Source organism: Onychostruthus taczanowskii, unplaced genomic scaffold, assembly GCF_017590055.1.
Source record: "Onychostruthus taczanowskii isolate IOZ18803 unplaced genomic scaffold, ASM1759005v1 scaffold7, whole genome shotgun sequence".
Taxonomy (NCBI): Eukaryota; Metazoa; Chordata; class Aves; order Passeriformes; family Passeridae; genus Onychostruthus; species Onychostruthus taczanowskii.
This window is the reverse complement of record NW_024504786.1, coordinates 15,914,841-15,932,677: the sequence shown is the minus strand read 5'-3', so window position 1 is coordinate 15,932,677 and position 17,837 is coordinate 15,914,841. Positions and strand designations below refer to the sequence as shown.

General features: G+C 38.7%; 1 protein-coding gene across 3 annotated transcripts in view; it reads right to left on the bottom strand.

Moving 5' to 3' along the window:
* Positions 1-11,438, bottom strand: part of ABCD3 (ATP binding cassette subfamily D member 3) — a 28,160-nt gene extending 16,722 nt beyond the window's left edge. Inside the window, exons 1-2 of one of the 3 annotated variants that reach the window (XM_041421441.1) lie at positions 11,136-11,438; positions 1,305-1,341 (exon numbers count right to left, since the gene is read on the bottom strand). In XM_041421441.1, coding sequence (XP_041277375.1) covers positions 1,305-1,341; positions 11,136-11,248 — 150 coding nt within the window. In that variant the 5' untranslated portion in view covers positions 11,249-11,438. Of the gene's footprint in view, positions 1-1,304; positions 1,342-4,403; positions 4,504-11,135 lie in introns of those variants that run through there. The other 2 variants (XM_041421440.1, XM_041421442.1) reach the window with 2 other exon arrangements.
* Positions 11,439-17,837: the final 6,399 nt, after the last annotated feature.

Genomic DNA, 17,837 nt, shown 5'->3' with positions numbered 1-17,837 from the left:
GGCTCATGTGAACCATGCTATCAATGCCTATATCAATGTTACAAGGTAGACAGGAAACCTGAAGAACAACTACTCTGAATGCTCTGTGAAGAAACCTACATGCTTTTCACTGCATGAAGTCAACAACAGTCCCATCCTTTTCACAAATCTACATGAACACAAACTACAAATAAAAATTCTAGCCAAATACAATGCTATGTAGTAGATGATTACAACACTTTAATTACAAATTATTTACTCAAAAATCCAAGCAATCCAAACTAAGACTACTTAGTTTGTCCAGTCCTAGTCCAGTCCTAATGAAGCATGATCCTACATACACTATTGCTTTCCTGTAATAGAAATTACTAACACAATGTCTGATGGCAACATTTCCAAATGACTAAACGTATGTGAGTTGAACCTGTTCTTCCCCTTTATTCAGCCCCTCCCTATTTCTACACTTCCATGTTGCACTTATATTCATTCAAGTACCTTCTTGCCTAGAAGTTTTTTTCCCTTAGGTTGTTAGTCCCATTCAGCATAACTGTATTCAAGATGGGTAGGAATTAAAAAAGAAAGATAGTTAAAGTTTTTACAAATAGGTATAGCTATCCAAAAGATAATTGTTTATGGTAGATAACACAGTCAAGGTGTGTTAGTAGCTAACATAATGCTTGCAATACACCCTTCTATTTATCCAATACAAGCCTTTTTTTTTAAGTTTTCAGCAGAGATGAAAGTACATGGAATCTATTCATACCACTGTAACACCAGAATCACAGACTCTGCCTTTTGGTCTGTCATATTTTATTTGACTATGAAACAAAAATTTTAGCTTAAAGGGATTTAGTATATCCCTTTCAAATAACTGAATTAACAGACACACAAAAGATCAGGGAAATTACAAACCTCCTACGAGATGTTTGAAGTAATTTCTAATTTAGAAACTGTGAGACTCAACACCTTATTCCATACATTTTTCTTTTACATAAAAAATAAACACAAGTTATACCAAATCTACACACAGCTGTTCATTCCTATCTACACAGAAAATCTTACAACACTGGTCCTTACAAATTCATAGGGCAATAAGAGATAAAAGGACATTGTGCACATCAAGAATCCATAATTATGGAGTCAAACTTCAGCCTCTTGTGATTAACCTGATTCTTCTTTTGTGTCACCAATGCAAGTCTGAAAGTATCATTCAAACCATACTCGCACTATAGCCAAGATTAAACTACAGTGATAGGACTTAAAGCTTAAAAGAATCAGCTTTATTTAAAATTATTAAAGAATATTTGACATGAAGAAAGAATTACCTCATTATTCTGCAATGCTTGTTTTCCACTTCTTTTACTGCAAAGAAAAGAAAACAAGTATTTGTTATTAACACACTTTTCTTTGTCTCGATCTCTACACACAGAGAAGAAACCTTGGGATTATATTCCTACCTAGTTCTTTCAGAGCAATACAGCAGGGCTACCTCCTATGTCAAACCTATGTGCTGCTTTTATACAGTATATGTAATTCCAGTGAAACCCTTCTCATTCCAGCAATCAGTTTCACATAGGAAAAGCAAGTCTCACCCTTTCATCTCTGAGTTCTGCTTTACCTTGCCTCTCATGAGCTCCAAGGGTTTTTCTGTTTCTCACACATACTTTACAAGCATGGCTACATGGTTCCACTGACCACAAATGAAAACTACAAGAATGCAGATCTAGTAATCCAAGCAACCCAACTTTGATGTTTCACACTATCTACATGAGCTAACCAGATTTGTTTTGCATTGCATTTGACTTCAAAAATAACACATTTACTACACAGAGAGATTATTTGTTCATAAACATGTGCTACAGGGGAAAAAAAGCTAGCTCCTGTAAAATCAAGTTCCTGCAAAAATGTCCATTAAAAGGGGAGTTAGTTTTTAGTCTATTTTCCTTCCTCTGGATTTAACAGAACAGTTAGTAAAAAATATTTATCAACTGGTGTTAAACATTCAAAAAAGGTGTTAAACATTCAAATGCTATTCTTTTGCCTCTACTTTTAATAAAGAAAAGCTGACCAGTAAGGCAGTTATAGTTTGTCTTTCTTCCTTTTGGAACACTCAAGCATCAGATAAGCACATGAAGAGAATTTATGGAGAATTTATGTACTTTAGAAGTAGCCATCAACCATATTAACCCACAACTTTCTTAACCATGATATTATAACACTGAGAGCAGGCTGCCTTAAACCTACAACATTCATAACTTTCAAGGCAGAACTTAGGACACTACAAGAAAGCAGAAACACCTTTGGTCTACAACACCAAAACAGGAGCAGACTGCCAGAAAACCAGCTATCCCACAACTTCATCAACAGCACCATTTCACACTTGTGTTTTAAAGCTCTGCCAAGAAAATATCTAGAATGAAACTGTGCCTACTTTAATTTATGATTATTAGAAAGATCTATGAATGTCACTGACCAATAAAAAGAAATAATTTAATTACTATGAAAGGAAGAGGCAAGGTAGCAGAGGAACATGAGAAAAGAAGGGAAGGAGGAGACCATGAAAGCAAGAAGGGAGATCCACCAGTTCAGCAAGAACATAATTAAAGGTAATAGAGACGGAAGTCTGAGAGAAGATAAAAATCTTGCAAGACTACTTGTGCAAAAGACAAAACAAAGAATGAATATGAAGGGCAGTAGGGGCCAGACTGGGGGAGAAATAATAAAAGTTCAGAAGAGATATAACATTTAACCAGGCTGTGAGGGAAGTACACCTGTGGAAATGGTAACAGGGTGCAAAGTCTCAGAAACAATTTAGATGGAGACTACATCCTGGTGATGCAAGAGCAATGGACTTCTGGTACAAGGAACTTCTCAATACATCTTGTAATTTTACAAAACTTGATTATGGATCAGTCCAATCACATTTGGTTTGGCAGTAGGAGGAAAGTAGTATTCTTAAGCATGAATAAGTAGTGATCAAACTATGTGGTTATTTCTCTACATGATTCATGACTTGTCATAATGTAAGATGAAAGCATGCTGCTCCTCCATAAATGCTGTAATGATTCCTACAAGCTTTACTGCTTCAAGTTCTGCCAGTGTTTGAGTCACAACACTCATAATACACAACCATTTCAGCTTTAAAAGGATCAGAAGTGAATATATTAATAGAGTAATCTATTAGGTAGATAAGGCCCAGAATAATTGCGGCAGTTAGTTTAATATCATTGATGTATTTACTGATACATTTTTCCTACAGTAGCTGTTGAGAGAAATTGAGCAGCCGAAATTACTGACTGAGCTGAAACTGATTACACATTAAAGAGAAAGAAGGATTGTCCAGAAATCAAGATCTTACATGTAATAATAAACTCACATTTAATTAGCATTTATATTTATAAAGTTTAAGATAAAAATGAAGCATTTGTAAATTTAAAATCTAATTTAAAAAGAGCTTTAACAGAGTTCTGTTCTCTTTTTTCTAAAAAAATTTTTGCAAGCTCAAAACAAGACTAATACTTCAAAAAGAATGGAAACAATCTTACATATGAAGTCTAGAAGAAAAAAAAAAAAATTAAATGTGCCTACATAGCTCTCATTTATTTGCAAATAAAGACTCTGCCATAGTTCTGCCTGGAATAAAATCTTTCCAGTCCAATACCTACTGCCACTACTCCAGACTCCATTGTACTACCATAGAACTTTTTTGTGAGAATGGTGGTTGCATTCTCCATGAATTTAAAGACTAAATAACATTCTCAATTACTCAGCAAGAATACAGCAAGACTATCTGGTTGCAGGAGAGAGCTCTAACACTTGGAATAGGTCCAAGCTCTCCATTATTCCAGACCTCTCATTTACACAATGCTGGAGCATCACAAGGCTCAGTGGTGGAGGAAGGTAAGTGCTACATGCTGGCCAAGTTCTCACTGCAAGTTACTCCCCTGGTACAGAACCATTGTTCTTCGTGCCCTCACAGAGAAGGAGGGGTGACAATGAAAGGCTTTTGAAAAGGGTTATTCAGAAAACATATAGAAAAAAATAAGAAAAAATCACTATTAGAAATGTTTTACTACTGTAACCAAAAACAGTGGATCTTGTGACCGTGTATTTTCAAGACCTAACTGCACAAAGCGGTCAAAAAAGCAATCTGAATTCAATGTGTAAAATTTTTTAAGACCTCAAAGAGTCTAGAGGTATAATGGAACACACATCACCTGAGGAAGTTTCAGGAAAAGCAGCATTTCACACGTAGCATGCTACCCATTACTTAAGTGCACAGGGCTTTTACAGCAAACACAGATATAAAAAGCAGAGAAAGGTGTCAGCAGTACCTGGGATGACACAACTACAGCAAACTTGTCATTCATACGTGCATGGTAACTGAATAGCAACTCTCTAAAGGGAAGTAAATAAGTAATTACCCAGCAGGCAGGAGGCAATACAACAAAACACCTTTCTCCTACACTGAGAAACATGATCAGCCCATCCCAGCAAGACGCTTTGAAGAAATTAATGCAGTTTCAGGACTCTGTACAGGCATTTGACAGCTCATTCTTCCAAGGGCAGCACGGTAGACCAGCGGGGAGGGAGAAATCATGTGATCCCAGTCTCCAAATAAGTATTGGTCAGAGCACTAGCTCTTTTGACTCTATTTACATACCAGTGAGGCTATTCTCTCTAAAAGAAACATGCAACAAGACTGGTTACTCAAACAGAATCATTCTCTACACCACTAAAGAAGAAAGCGATTTAAGAAACTGTGAAAAGCTTTCAAGAGGCCCGAGTCTTCTTACTGAAAGGTCTCAGGCACACTAGTTTTGTGGTATTTACTAGCAAACAGGAAAAAGTTAAAGCATTACTTTAGAAATCTTTAGAAATACCTGTCTCCATACAGAACAAAGTTCAGAGGAAGCAATCTACAGTGAGCTTAGCACATGAGGGAATTGCAGATGAAAAGAGTGATAAACCAGACTTGCTGTTTAATGACACATTATGAGGAAGTAAGGGTTTCAAAATGTTACACGGTCCTTAACTGAAAAAAAAACCCTACAAATTTCACATCATGCTACCTTCCTTCTGTGGAGTTAGGATCACTTGGGTCTGATCAACACAGTGCAAAGAAAGAGTATCCGGTTTAGGACTAAGTGTTGTTGTTAAACACAGAGTTGTTACCTCTAGGCAACCTTTGTATCCGGCAGACCTTACATGTTGGAATGGCACTGTGCAGTTTTCACAGCTTCCAAAAATCACACAAAATAAATAATTTTGCAATAGTTCATTATTATTTGTGCAGTTTTCAGGTTAGTTTTGAAGTCACCAAGACATTGTAAAGACAGAATAAAATTCAAAATACTAAAGATGCAATGCAGTAGTGTGAAGAAATAACAGCTATAGTGAGAAAAGTCTGGTGTAGCTAACTGGCAGGCAGAGTTTCATAGTGCATGTCTCACACAGAGGGGTAGAGAGCAACAGTACAGTTATTTCAGGTCAAGGGCAGCAACCCTACTCAGAAGCCTGGGCACAGTCCAAAAGCATGCCCATTTACACAGTACACTCTGAGCACACACAGAAAACAAGAACAGAACTTTCTTGGCTCTAGACTGGTGGCTAGTTGCAGCATAACCAAAAATAATGTGAGAGGAATGTATTCAGGCAAGCAAGAAGGGGACTCAGAAGGTCACAGAGAGCTATGTTACTGCAAACAGGAGCTCTGCATTGCTAAAGCTCAAAAGGTTTCTACAAACCTATGAGAGGAAAATAAAGCAGAACTGTTGGAGAGGAAATTCTAAGTTTCAGTAGAAGAATGCATCTCAATAACATATCGTACATATAAGAAAAACCTTAGCACTATTGTCTTAAGTTGTGCTTAGGCCTGAGCTGTGGCTGCAGATCCCCTTCATGGATAACAGGGGAAAAAGACTTCTAGCTAGTTTCTTAAAAAAATTTAAATAATTAAAAAAAAAAGTTATACACTGTCACACACACTTACACTAGATCTTGCCTTAGACAGCAAGTATTTTGTGCAACTTAATTAAGAGAGAAACCACTAATTAGCTAGCCAGGCCCCAAACAAAGGCAGTCTAAATGCTAGGATTAGGGCTGAGTCATCTGGTTTCTCCTGTCTCCATACCCTCCAGCTGAATTCAGGTTTCCTGAGCCCCAGGCAGATTTTTTCTACAAGACTGCATTTTCAGTTTATTTTCTAGTAACCCTATCTGCATATTTAGTCTTCTTTTTTTTTTTCAACTCAACGCCAGTGCACTTTCTGCAAGCAGCAGACTGAACAGTCACATTCACATCTGGATAAACTTACTTCAGTGTAGCTAGCATAAAGTTGTTTTTGTTACCTGCCACCTTTCCTCCAAGTAACACAGGTTCCCCTTAAGGCTTTTACATACACAAAAGTAGGCTATTAATCTGCAGCAATGTAATTTCACCCTTCCTAACAAACAGCCATGACTCTACTAGAACAGGTTCCTCCATTTGAAGTACAATAGCAAAGCTCACCCAAGCACATCCAGAATCTAGAGAAATTACACAAATTAACAAGAGAGAAGAACATTCTGAATATACACAAATGGAATAAAAATGCACCATCTGTTTCAAGCTACAACTACCACTTGCTATATCTAAACTCCTATTTTATGTTCGAAAGCACCTCCGAACATTTGGACATGTGTCTGTCACCTCTGCAATACTATCACTGCCACTGCACGTTCACAGGCTGTGCAGCTGAGGGCACGAGCAGTGACATCTACTGAGCAAGTGACATGTGCTGCCACTCTGTCACGACAATGGCTGAGGAGCACAGTGACAGGCAGCAGCATAGGTCAAGTGTCACCCAAGATGAACTGTGCAAAACCCTATTTAATATACCCTGTCTGCAACTCAACCTCCCTCCACTCAATGAGCTTTCTCCCTCATTTTAGGCTTGCCTAACCTCTAAGGCCCCATGCATGCACTATTCTTGCTTTATTCATTTTCCCCAGAGGTGGGATGCCATCACAGGGGTTTCAGAAGTTCAGTTTCTATTAAATTGGTCCACATCTTAGCATCTTGGATTCTAATGAATGCAGCTAGGTGATAGGAAAGACCCTATGAGCAGATTCTAAAATATTATGTCACCTTGCCATTCACTGCAAATGCCTTCCTATTACTCTAAACTGTTTATTCCCTTTCCCTAATATTTCATTTTAAACTCTTTACCCTAACTACCTTGTATTACTTCTTTCAGCCCCTCCTTCCAGCAGAAAGTTGTATGAGTTAAATATCTTCTTTTTGAATGTAAGCCAAGCTCATTGTACTTGTGCAAGTACTTTATTTTAAATTACATGGATACTCAAGAAAAATTCTTATTAGAGGAGTAATGAAAAATATCCAGCTCCTTTATGTAACACCCCTTAAGGTTTTCAGTCGGAAGCAATCAAATTGTAAGCACAGATTTGTACCTTCTTGTTCGAGACAAGATTAGGGAAAGAGAAAGAACAGACTTTTTTCTGCATTATAAACTCAGGATAATGTAGTTTCTCAAAGAACTTCTCATTACTCTAAAAAAACGAAAATACTGCAATTGAAGTCATAACTGCATTTAGATACCACAAATTCCTCCCTTCCAAGAGGGCACAAAGCTTTTGTAAGGAAACAGACTTTTTGAGAGCAACTTTTAAAAGAACCAATGTATTTTTCTCCATGTTTTACTCCAAGGAAGTAAGATGGAAAACTAACAAGTCACTATAAGCAAACAGTTCTACATCACTCTATCTTGGAAGATTTCAGAAAAGTGTAGTAATAAGGCATTGTGAATGGCAAGTGACACCACCTCTCAGTTCACTAAAATCAATGAGCAGTGTAACACCTCTTACAGAACAACATCTGTGACTAATCCAGGCAGTACTAATTAAGTGATCTTTGACCTAGTAAGGCAGGTTGGCATAACACATACAGCTTAATTATTCATACATTACTACTTTATATGAGTTGTACTGAACTTTGCCCCTACTGTTTGACAGCAGAAAAGTAGGTGAAAGTTGCTACCTCTCCTTCCTGCTATCACACCTATAACTGGTAATTCTATATAAAAACGAACACATACAGCATGACGAGCCTGTCACGTAACTTTCTTGTTACACATTCAAACACATCTGATTTGCTAAAAGACTATTTTCTTTTTCTCAATTTTTGTTATTTTACTTTCCAAGTTCAAACAGCAGCAGACCTATTGCTGACATTCCAGCAAAACTTAAAAAAGCACGCAAAATCAAACAGAAAAATGGCAGTTACCCCAGAAATACATTAAATAATAGGAAAACATGAAATGTTATTTTGAACACAAAGTATGTATAAGTACGTATTCTGAAACTATGTGAGGAAGGAAGAAGTTTTGCAGGTAAAGTTTATAGTTGCACTAGAATAGTTCAATGGTTCACCTGAATGATAAGCCCAGCATTTTGCTGGTTATATTCAGGTCTGCAACATTTACCTTTGCCCTTACAAAGCTCAAAACTAGAAAACTCAAACCTTCCAGAATTCAAGAAATTCATCCTGAAATTCACCTCACACTAACATGGCACAACATTTTCAGGCATAATACACCAAGGTTAACAAGGAAATTCACACACACAAAACTAAATCACCTCACGGATTTTAGTCAGTTAACCTCAAGCAGCAGATATGCTACCAGTCCTCTTCCAGACTATCTAGATTGCCAAGTGAAATTCTTCACCCTAGGAATAAGTACAAAAATTTAGGACAGCCATGCCTTCCCAACTTCTTCCTCTTCCCAGAGAGTCAGAGATATACAACACAGATGTTAAAGGACACCCTAGGCCCTGCAGATTTCAAAGGTTGTGCATTTGTTACTATATGGCAGCATCATACACCAGCACAAGAATGCTGAAAACGTAAAGATTTGGCACGAAGACAATCCTTTTCAAAAGTATTCTCTAACTTACATCAGCAACAAAGCATGAAAAAATGAATGATACATGAACTAATGAGACTAAAGGAGGATGAGGCAATGGTAATAACCAGATGCTTTGGTCTAGGCTGGTGATATAGGCAATGTAGCTTACCTACTGCCTAGTCTTGATAGGTAGCATTCTGTAAGGCTCCTGGCAAGGTTTGCCTCACAGGGAAACATGGAGAAAATAACGAAGACCAGTGGGCAAAAACCATCCTCAAAATAGCATTCAAGCAGCAGCACAGCTATTATTGAAACAACCGAATGTTGGATGTTAGAGTTTGGAATCCGTGGCCACAATACAGTACCAGCAGTAAATAAGACCTAAGCTGTGGAGGGACTCAAAAGTGTAAAACAATACATACACACAAGCGAAAATCAAGTTTGTAAGCATGGCACTTATTTTAGCAACTGCATTTCTAATAAATTCAAGAATGCAAAATGACTAAAGAGATTTCAGAAGGACAAGGTATCAGAAAGACTGCAGTACAGAGAGAGCAAAAGGGACACATCAGGTCAGGCTCTCACGAGCCCATGCACCTGTTGAATTAGCTGGAATGTAATTCATAAGTTATCACCCCTTCTCAATTCCCACTAATCTTGTAATAATGTTTGGTCCACCTAATATATATGGATACCTCAGATTTTTAACACTACACCTAGCAAAATTGAAGATCCACACAGGAAAGACACATTCCAAACAGTCTCCAGCATTTAGGCTAACACTTTCCATACACTGACCCTCAAGCTAATGCATGCATTGACATTGCCAAGTCCTGCAGATCAACATCATAAGACATGAAAGCAAAATAGTTTAGTGGAGACAATAAAGGACACATATAATACCTGTTTCAGGTATAGGGAGATGACTCTGGACAACTTCTAGCCTGCTTCTATGAAATGAATGTTACCAACACTGGGAAAATGTTAAATGCACTTCAAAACTACACTGGACCTGCATCTATGTTTGAAGATGTGCTCCAATCTGAATGTACCTGGTTTGTGTGCTCCAAGATCATTCCTCAATGAAGGCAGAGCAAGGAAAGTGTGGACAACTGAGATTCACTTTAAAAGAATACTCTTGGACTGACTTAACACATAACTGCTCCTGCAACATCTGCAAGGCCCAGTATTTTTTACAAACACCACTATACTAGGCACGAAAATCTGAGCTCATCATTTTTGTGCCCTTCCATAGAGCTTTTCTGCTTTTCAAAAGTGATATTTCACTAACTTAGGCAGAGATATTTGAAAAAATCACTCCTCCCTATGAGTTTGATAGAAGAGTAACTAGCAGCCATAGCTGAAGGTCTTGTTTAAACTCTCATGCAAGAAACAATGTAAGGCAGCAAATGCATGACTTGTCAGCAGCATATCAATGTCTGACATGTTGTGTGACAGTTACCCAACTTCATGAAACTCCTACAGATGTTGTGCATGAGTGGACTTAGGTAAAATAAAACTGGATCGTTGCTTAATCTCAGGTATGTTATTACTTAAGTCTGTTGAGTAAGGCCATTTCAGTAGAATTTTGTAGTGCCTACAAGACACCTGTAGGCATTGTAATATCGCAACATACCAGATCTTAAGCATATGGTTAACAACTTACAGTCACAAATACAGCAAAACCGTGAAAGGGCTGAGTCTGCGATACATTCTTCATCTGCCACACTTTGCAATACCAGTGCTTTGTAAGGCATTAACGAATACACAGCCTAGAACCATATACCTGTAAGGCAGCCTCACCGAGAACATCACCACATTCGACCCCTTTGAAATCGTTTCCCGTGTATCTTACTGTCACACGGCAGCATTCAAACAACAGCTGAGACCATTAATTGCCTATGCAGACACGGGCATCCCTAGACGTCAAGTGTCAATACTCGTTCCTAGTCCGGAAAACAGAAAAAGCCAACGTAATTTGGGTAACAAGGCGGCGGTGGCTGGATGCTCTCAAGAGGGGCACCGACCTCACGCCGGGGAAGGCGTGGGGAGAAGCGGGCTGCCCCCGTGCCCAGGAGCCGCCTCCCGGGCGGAGGGCAGCGGTGGCAGCGCCCTGTGTGTGGCACAGGGGCGCGGCTGCCCCTCCGCCGGGCCAGGGCCGTGAGGGCGAGCACAGCTCCCGCTGCTTTCGGCCTCCCGGCGCCGGGTTTAGAGCTCCTTCAGGAAGGGCCCGGCCCGGCCCGGCGCTCACCCGTGCTGCGCGGCCGCCCGCCGCTTGCTGAGCAGGCAGAGCAGCGCGCAGGCGGCGGCGGCCCCGGCGATGGCGGAATGCCGCGCGGTGAGGAACTTGCTGTAGGCGGCCATGGCGAGAGCAGCGCGGAGCCGCCGACCGTCTTCTGCCGAGCCGAGCAGCCGAGCAGCCGAGCGAGGGATGCCGGGAGGGGGCGGCGCCGCCGGCAGGACGGGCCACGCCGCGCCGGGAGCGGCTTGTGCAAGGCCGGGGCGGCAATTACCGCTCCCTGGCAGCCCCTGCCAGCGGGCGGACGCGCCGCCCGACGGGGAGGGGAGGAAGGGGCGTTTCCTCCCGCGCCGGCGGGGCCGGGCCTGGCGCGGCCGCCCTCGCCCGGAGGTCGGGCTGAGCAGCGGAGGCCGAGCCTCCCCCGCCGCCCGCGGGTTAATTTTCCCAGGAACCTGCTCCCGCCGAGCGGGCTCCCATCATCCACCCTCCCGGGGCTCCTTGTGTAGGGGTACAGTGGGATTCCTAAGCGTGTGCTAGAAATGGCGTGTAAATGTGGTAACGACGGAATAAAAATTAAAATTTAAAAAAAGTTTTAAAAATTCAGAGAAAGTTTGTGGTCGGTTTTGCCGCACCTTGTCTTTTTCTTTTTTTTTTTTTGTTTTTTTGTTTTTTTGGTTTTTTTTGGTTTTTTTTGTTAGTGCCATGAGAGGAGCTGACAAGATTGGCTGTCAGGCAGAGGGTGGAATGAGTTGTCACCCGTGTAAGTACAGGAAAATAATCCCTATAAAGAGTAGAGCCATGCCAGGTACAGCAGGACATACCAGGCAGCCTGGTCCCACAAAAACCAGTTATACTTGTACAGGTGCTTTTTCCAGCAGAGTTAATAACAGATTGGCATGTCGAGCTATACCAGCAAAAACACCCATGCCAGCATAACTGTATTTACACTGGATCTTCCCCTGTGGTCATATCCCTCAGAAAGATCCCTGATAATGAAGTGTCTCTACTTTCTGTGGGAACTGGTTGGTTGTATATTGAAAGCCTATATTGGTGCCATGGTTAACACTGAAATGACAAAACTATTTGTCTGATTAAACTTAAATGCAGATCAAAATGCAGGTGGAATCAATGTATTTATTTTTAGTCTTGAAAAATGTTCTCATACAGACTTTTAAAAACATGTGAATACCTGTGAATGTTGTGCTTTTTTTTACTGTGGCACAAGAGTGTGCACATAGGTCAGTCCATTTATCAGGTATTCCTATTTCTTCCAAGTGTTTCTGCCTGGAGTAGGAGGTCTGAAGCTGCAGTTTGAGAGGTAATCCCTGGTTCTTCATTCTGAATCACCACATATACTCTTCCAAGTGTTTCTGCCTGAAGCTGCAGTTTGAGAGGTAATCCCTGGTTCTTCATTCACCACATATACTTTCCTTTCTTGCTCCCTTTCCCTATCCTTGGTATCATCAGGCATTTTAAAGCAAGTTTATGTTTTGGTGTAAAAGCTGAAGTCTCAAATTCTCAAATTGTTAGCATTTTTTTAAAGCATTAGGGTCACAACTGTTGAACCTAGTTCGCTGCCACTTGTTCTGAGACCTTAGACACATCAGTAATCTCACTGCTTTAAAATATACGCTGTACTTTGGTGGTTTTCATGTGAGTGGGAAGAATTGTCAACTATTTGAAGTATTTCAGATCCTCAGTATACAGCAGAATCACCCAGGATTAATTAATTCATTTTTTCTAAGGGGAATGTTTGTGAAAATAGCTTGGTTTTTAAAATCTTAGATACTTTGAGAGTAGTTGAGTATGAGAACCTAAAAAAGAGGTACTTTTGGTATCAAAATAAACTTCTTATATTAAAATAATTGCAAAAAGGAAAAATTCTGCAAATTTTCAGGTTTATGAATCTTTGTAGTACAGTTTTGCTGGTACTTTTAATCTCAATATCAGCACAGAGATCAGGAATGTTATGATACTGTCTGCTTTTCTTTACAAGTCCTCCTCCCTCTTTGAGCTTAGGTTGGTTGTATCCTTCCACAGAAGTTGCTATCTAGTACAGCCTGACTTTGTTTCCATGAAGTGCCCATCAGCTGGGGCCGTGCTGACCTTTGTTGTTTGCATGTCCGTGTGACTGGTGTTCTGCTGTTTGCCTGCTCAGTGTCCTTAGCCCGCTTTCTGACACTAGCCAACACCATGACCCAGTACGTATTTTATTTCTCTTCTAACTTTTCCTTAAACAATTTCACACATGCCTATAATTTTCTGAGAAACTTGTCTCATGCATCCAGACCTCCACTTTGTCTCCTGCTGCCTTGACTCTTGAAAGTTGCTTTTTTTTCAGAATAACTTTTTTAACATGATTGACAAATGGGCACTTAGTTCAAAACATGAGATTTTTATTGACCCATTATTTCATCGATTTCCAACAGCACTCATGGCTAAGCATATCTTGATAAAATCACCCACGCTGATCGAATGTTTTTTGTGACAAAAGCTCCTTTTTTGTCCCTTCAGTTTGAGATCTGCTGCATTTCAATACTTCATGCATTGCAGCCGTATTGTTTTCTTGATATTCTTGGTACAAGTCAACTCTGAGTGTTTTCCAAGGTAACAAATAAGAGCAATGTTAATTCAAATGTATCTCAAATGTAAAAGCTAGAGGTGGAAAGGTAGCTTGGAAGAAACAAAGAGTACCAGTTCTTTTACCCGTACTAATAGTACTGTGTGTAGTTTCTCTGATAAAGCAAGGTCAAATTAACAGCCATCTTTTTAATACAGTCCATGGTATTGTTCAAACTTCTTACCAGCTAAGTAGGAACATCCATAGCAAGCAAGCTATTTAAATGAGAAAGTCCGGAAGACTGAAGACTGCAGGAAGAAAAATGTGTTTATTATTGAAATGTTAAATCCTTCTAATGGACATGAGGAGTCCTCATAACAGGCAGCATTAAACTGGGATCCTGTGTCTGAAGTGTTAAGCAATGGTATCTGCCTAAGCAGTTCTCCTATTTCCCAATATAAAAAACAAAGTCAATTAATAATAAGCAGTAATAATATTGCTAAACAGTTCAGATTTTCAGTTCATGTCCTCAGCTACTCTTGGTTTTAAATGCTTGAGTTTTAAGGAGTCAAAGTCATAAATATAAGAAATTACTACAGAGTGAATATTTGTCCCACTAATAGTTATGTGAATACATTTTACTTAATGGAGTCTAGGTTAACAAATAAGAAGATGCTCCCATTTGGTTTCACCCAGAACAGGAAGAACCTGTATTATTTGCTGTTGGCACTTGGCATACAACACCCAGCTATATTCTGAGAACAACATGTCATCTAATAATTAAATGAAAATCATGTTGTTTATTGTAGGTCCAATGTAACATATAAATATCATGGAATGCACTTTACAAATGTTGTGAAAGGTGGCAGAAAAATAAGATTAATTTATGTAAGCTGAGGTAAACTGTAAGATGCAAACTGTATCATGTATGTTCGTTAAGCTTGAAGGTGATTTGTGTAGTGCTGGACTCCATTCTGCAGACTTATGTTTGCTTAATTTTTAAGTCTATATAAATTCAGTAGGATTGTTAACTTTTTAAATTTAAAATAAAGTCTGTGGTATTGAAAACTTAATAACTAGTGGAGCAAGAAGGAACGTTCCAGGGATTGGTGTGGTCTCCTTTGTGAAATCTGTGTTATCTCCTAGATATATCACTTAGTAGTAGAATCTGGCATGGTTTGCAGGGAAATAATTAAACTGTTCTGTTAATGCAGTCATCAGCACTAAGTGATATGGTTTTGTCCTTCCACTGAAGTGCTACAATGGGGTATTAAGTTTGTTGCTTGATGTTTCACAGAAGGAGCTTCTATAACTGAAGTTGAGCTACATTATACCATGTATCAATTCCTATATGTGCAAGTGGGTGTATATGAATAATGATACAGATTATGCTCAATAATCTTATTAAGCCTTATTAGTACAACTTATGTCTGCCAGCTGGTATCATTATATGTTTAGTCACTTCTTAGAAATTCAAACTCCAGTGCAGGTGAAGTAGTGTAGATCTGGTATCAGCCATTCAAAACCCATAAGCCTCCAATGCTGATTATAATGTAGTTTTGATCTTCAGAGTGGGGCCTACAGGGTGAAATTGAAATGGACATAAACTTTCTTTGATCTACAGAGAGAAGACAAGCTTCCATTTCTTTGTACCTCCTATTTTCTCTTCTTGTTCTTGCCCTTTTCTTACACATCTGCTGCATGCCCTTTAGATGATTGGGTGTTACAGGGGCTTTAGATGTGAGAAGGTAGTGCTTCTGAGCAGTGAATAAAATCTGGGAATAGCATGGGCAGAAGAAGATAAGGGGTGTATAGAAAAAAGAAGCTTAGATGTACAGAGCATTGGCTTTTAAATTGATGCTTGCAGACCTTCTGTGCCATTACTACTTCACTTTCCCACTGATAAGTGTTCTTTTCCTAATCTTTATTAACTGACATTGTAACCCACAAGTGCTTAATTGCTACACACAATCTACTTTGTGCAATTCCTTGATTTCTGTCTGTATTTTTGCTTTATATACTTGGATTTTTTGATGTGACAGTGATCTAGCCTCTGTACAAGCAACTCTTGCCTCTGCTTAATAGCTCAAGCCTTTACAATATACAAGACAGCAGATTGCTTTTTATAAGTAGAGCTCATAAATTTATAAGTCTGGGTGAAAATGTGAAAATACACAGGAATTACTGTTATTATACCAGACTCAGAAATTATCTGGTCTTCTTTCTGTATGTGGATAGTACCAGATACTCTTAGAGACAGTATAGACTGCACATATCTGCTTTCTTAGTGGATTTTACTCTGACTTCAAACACACAATTATTTCATTCTAAAGTATGGTGTTTGGCACCCATTCTAATTTTTCATGTCAGTAAGCATAATCACTCGTGTTCTGCTGGTCCAGGAAACACACTGGTACTGCAGAGAGAGAAAACACCTGATTGGTACTAAGAACTCCATTTTATTTTCCTTACTGTTTTTATTTGCTTTTGTTGTTAATTGGCTTCTGACTTCAACATTTGCACAAAGATGTCTCAAATGAGCTGTTCACATTGATGCTTAGAACGCTGATATTCCTTTTGTGAGTCAGTTTAATTGGACAGTCTGTGTGAAGTACAGAATTAGATTTTTTTCCAAAATACAGTACTCTGCATTTATGAACAGTTTCAGTTATGATTTTGAGCTTCTCTTGCCTATCTTGTTAGGACTAGGTGAGTGGGTAGAAAAATGGAAACTGAAACTAGATATTCCTGTTTAGCTTGTTCTGAAGTGGATCAGCGCTCAGTTTGATCTTGATAGCTTTTGGTCATCTGAAAGCTAAGGTATTTCACTGCTCAATATTTATTTCTAGGTTATCTCAAATATTTTATTGTTTTATGTTTTATTAAATACATAATACATAGAATACCAGAAGTTGTTGATGTTAACTTCCTTATCATACCTAGAATAATGTTTGGTTTAAAATGTGTTCCATTTACCATCCAAAAGTGAGAAAACAAAAAAGAAATTCTTAAGGAACATTTTATGGAAAAGGCATTCATGAACAGTATCATGCATCTTTGCAAAGTCAAGCTGTCAAGTTTGATATCTGAATTCAGTAATTTAAAGAAAGGCATCTAAAATATGTTTACAACTAATATCTCTTTCATAGGTCTAATTCTTTTATTGAGATTGCCTCATAATTCCTTTATAAATAGTGCCTTTCAGCTGATTATATCTTTATTCATTTATTTGCTGACTTATAATGATGCAGACTGAAAGCTTGCATAAATTTTCTGTCTCAGCTTAAATATAAATTTATTTAATACAAGATGTCATGCCAATGTGGTCCAATTACTTCCCAGGATGAAACAATGGGAAAATATGGAGTTTTTCAGTATATTAAGAGAATATAACAAGCTTTTAGATCATTGTATTTTATCACCATGGTTTGCAACAGAATTGATTTTGGCAGAGACTAACTTATATGAAAGACAAAACATTTGGAAAGCTGTGTCATCATCACTGTTTATGTCACGCTTCCTTCTTATTTCAGGTGATGGAGCTTAAATTCATAAAATTGTTCAAAAAGAGAATCATATCTCTCTCTCTTGTATTTGATCATCATGTATCAGACATTAGGTTTAAACCATAATAACTTCAGCAGACCCATCTTCCTGTTTTCCAGGAGCTATGACCACAAATACATATCATGATGACATGTTCTTTGAACAAATATAATTTGTTTTTAACATTGGTAATGTAGAAAGAATGCCAATAGAACAAGGATTTTAATACATTCGATCTGTAGATCTATTTGCTTATCTATCAGTAGTGAGGGTCCAGTTTTACACTCTACAGAACTCTTTTCCCTATTAGCATATTCCTGGAAACTTGTCTTCTACTGCCTCTTATTACAGGAAGTTTCAAACTATTTAGTATTAAGTGCGTGATCCCCAATAAAGTTCTGTCCTTGGTAAACACAATAGTCCTTATTCATTGTACTCTATCAGTATAGTTCAGATCTTTTTGAGAATTAAAGTAAAAATAGAATTTCTCCTCTGTATGCAATACTTTGCATTCAGTAACACTCAGGCTCAATTACCATTTTGCTGCACACGCACCAGCTGAAGAAAGGTAGACAAAGAAGGAGCAGTGTCATAACTTGAAATGGATT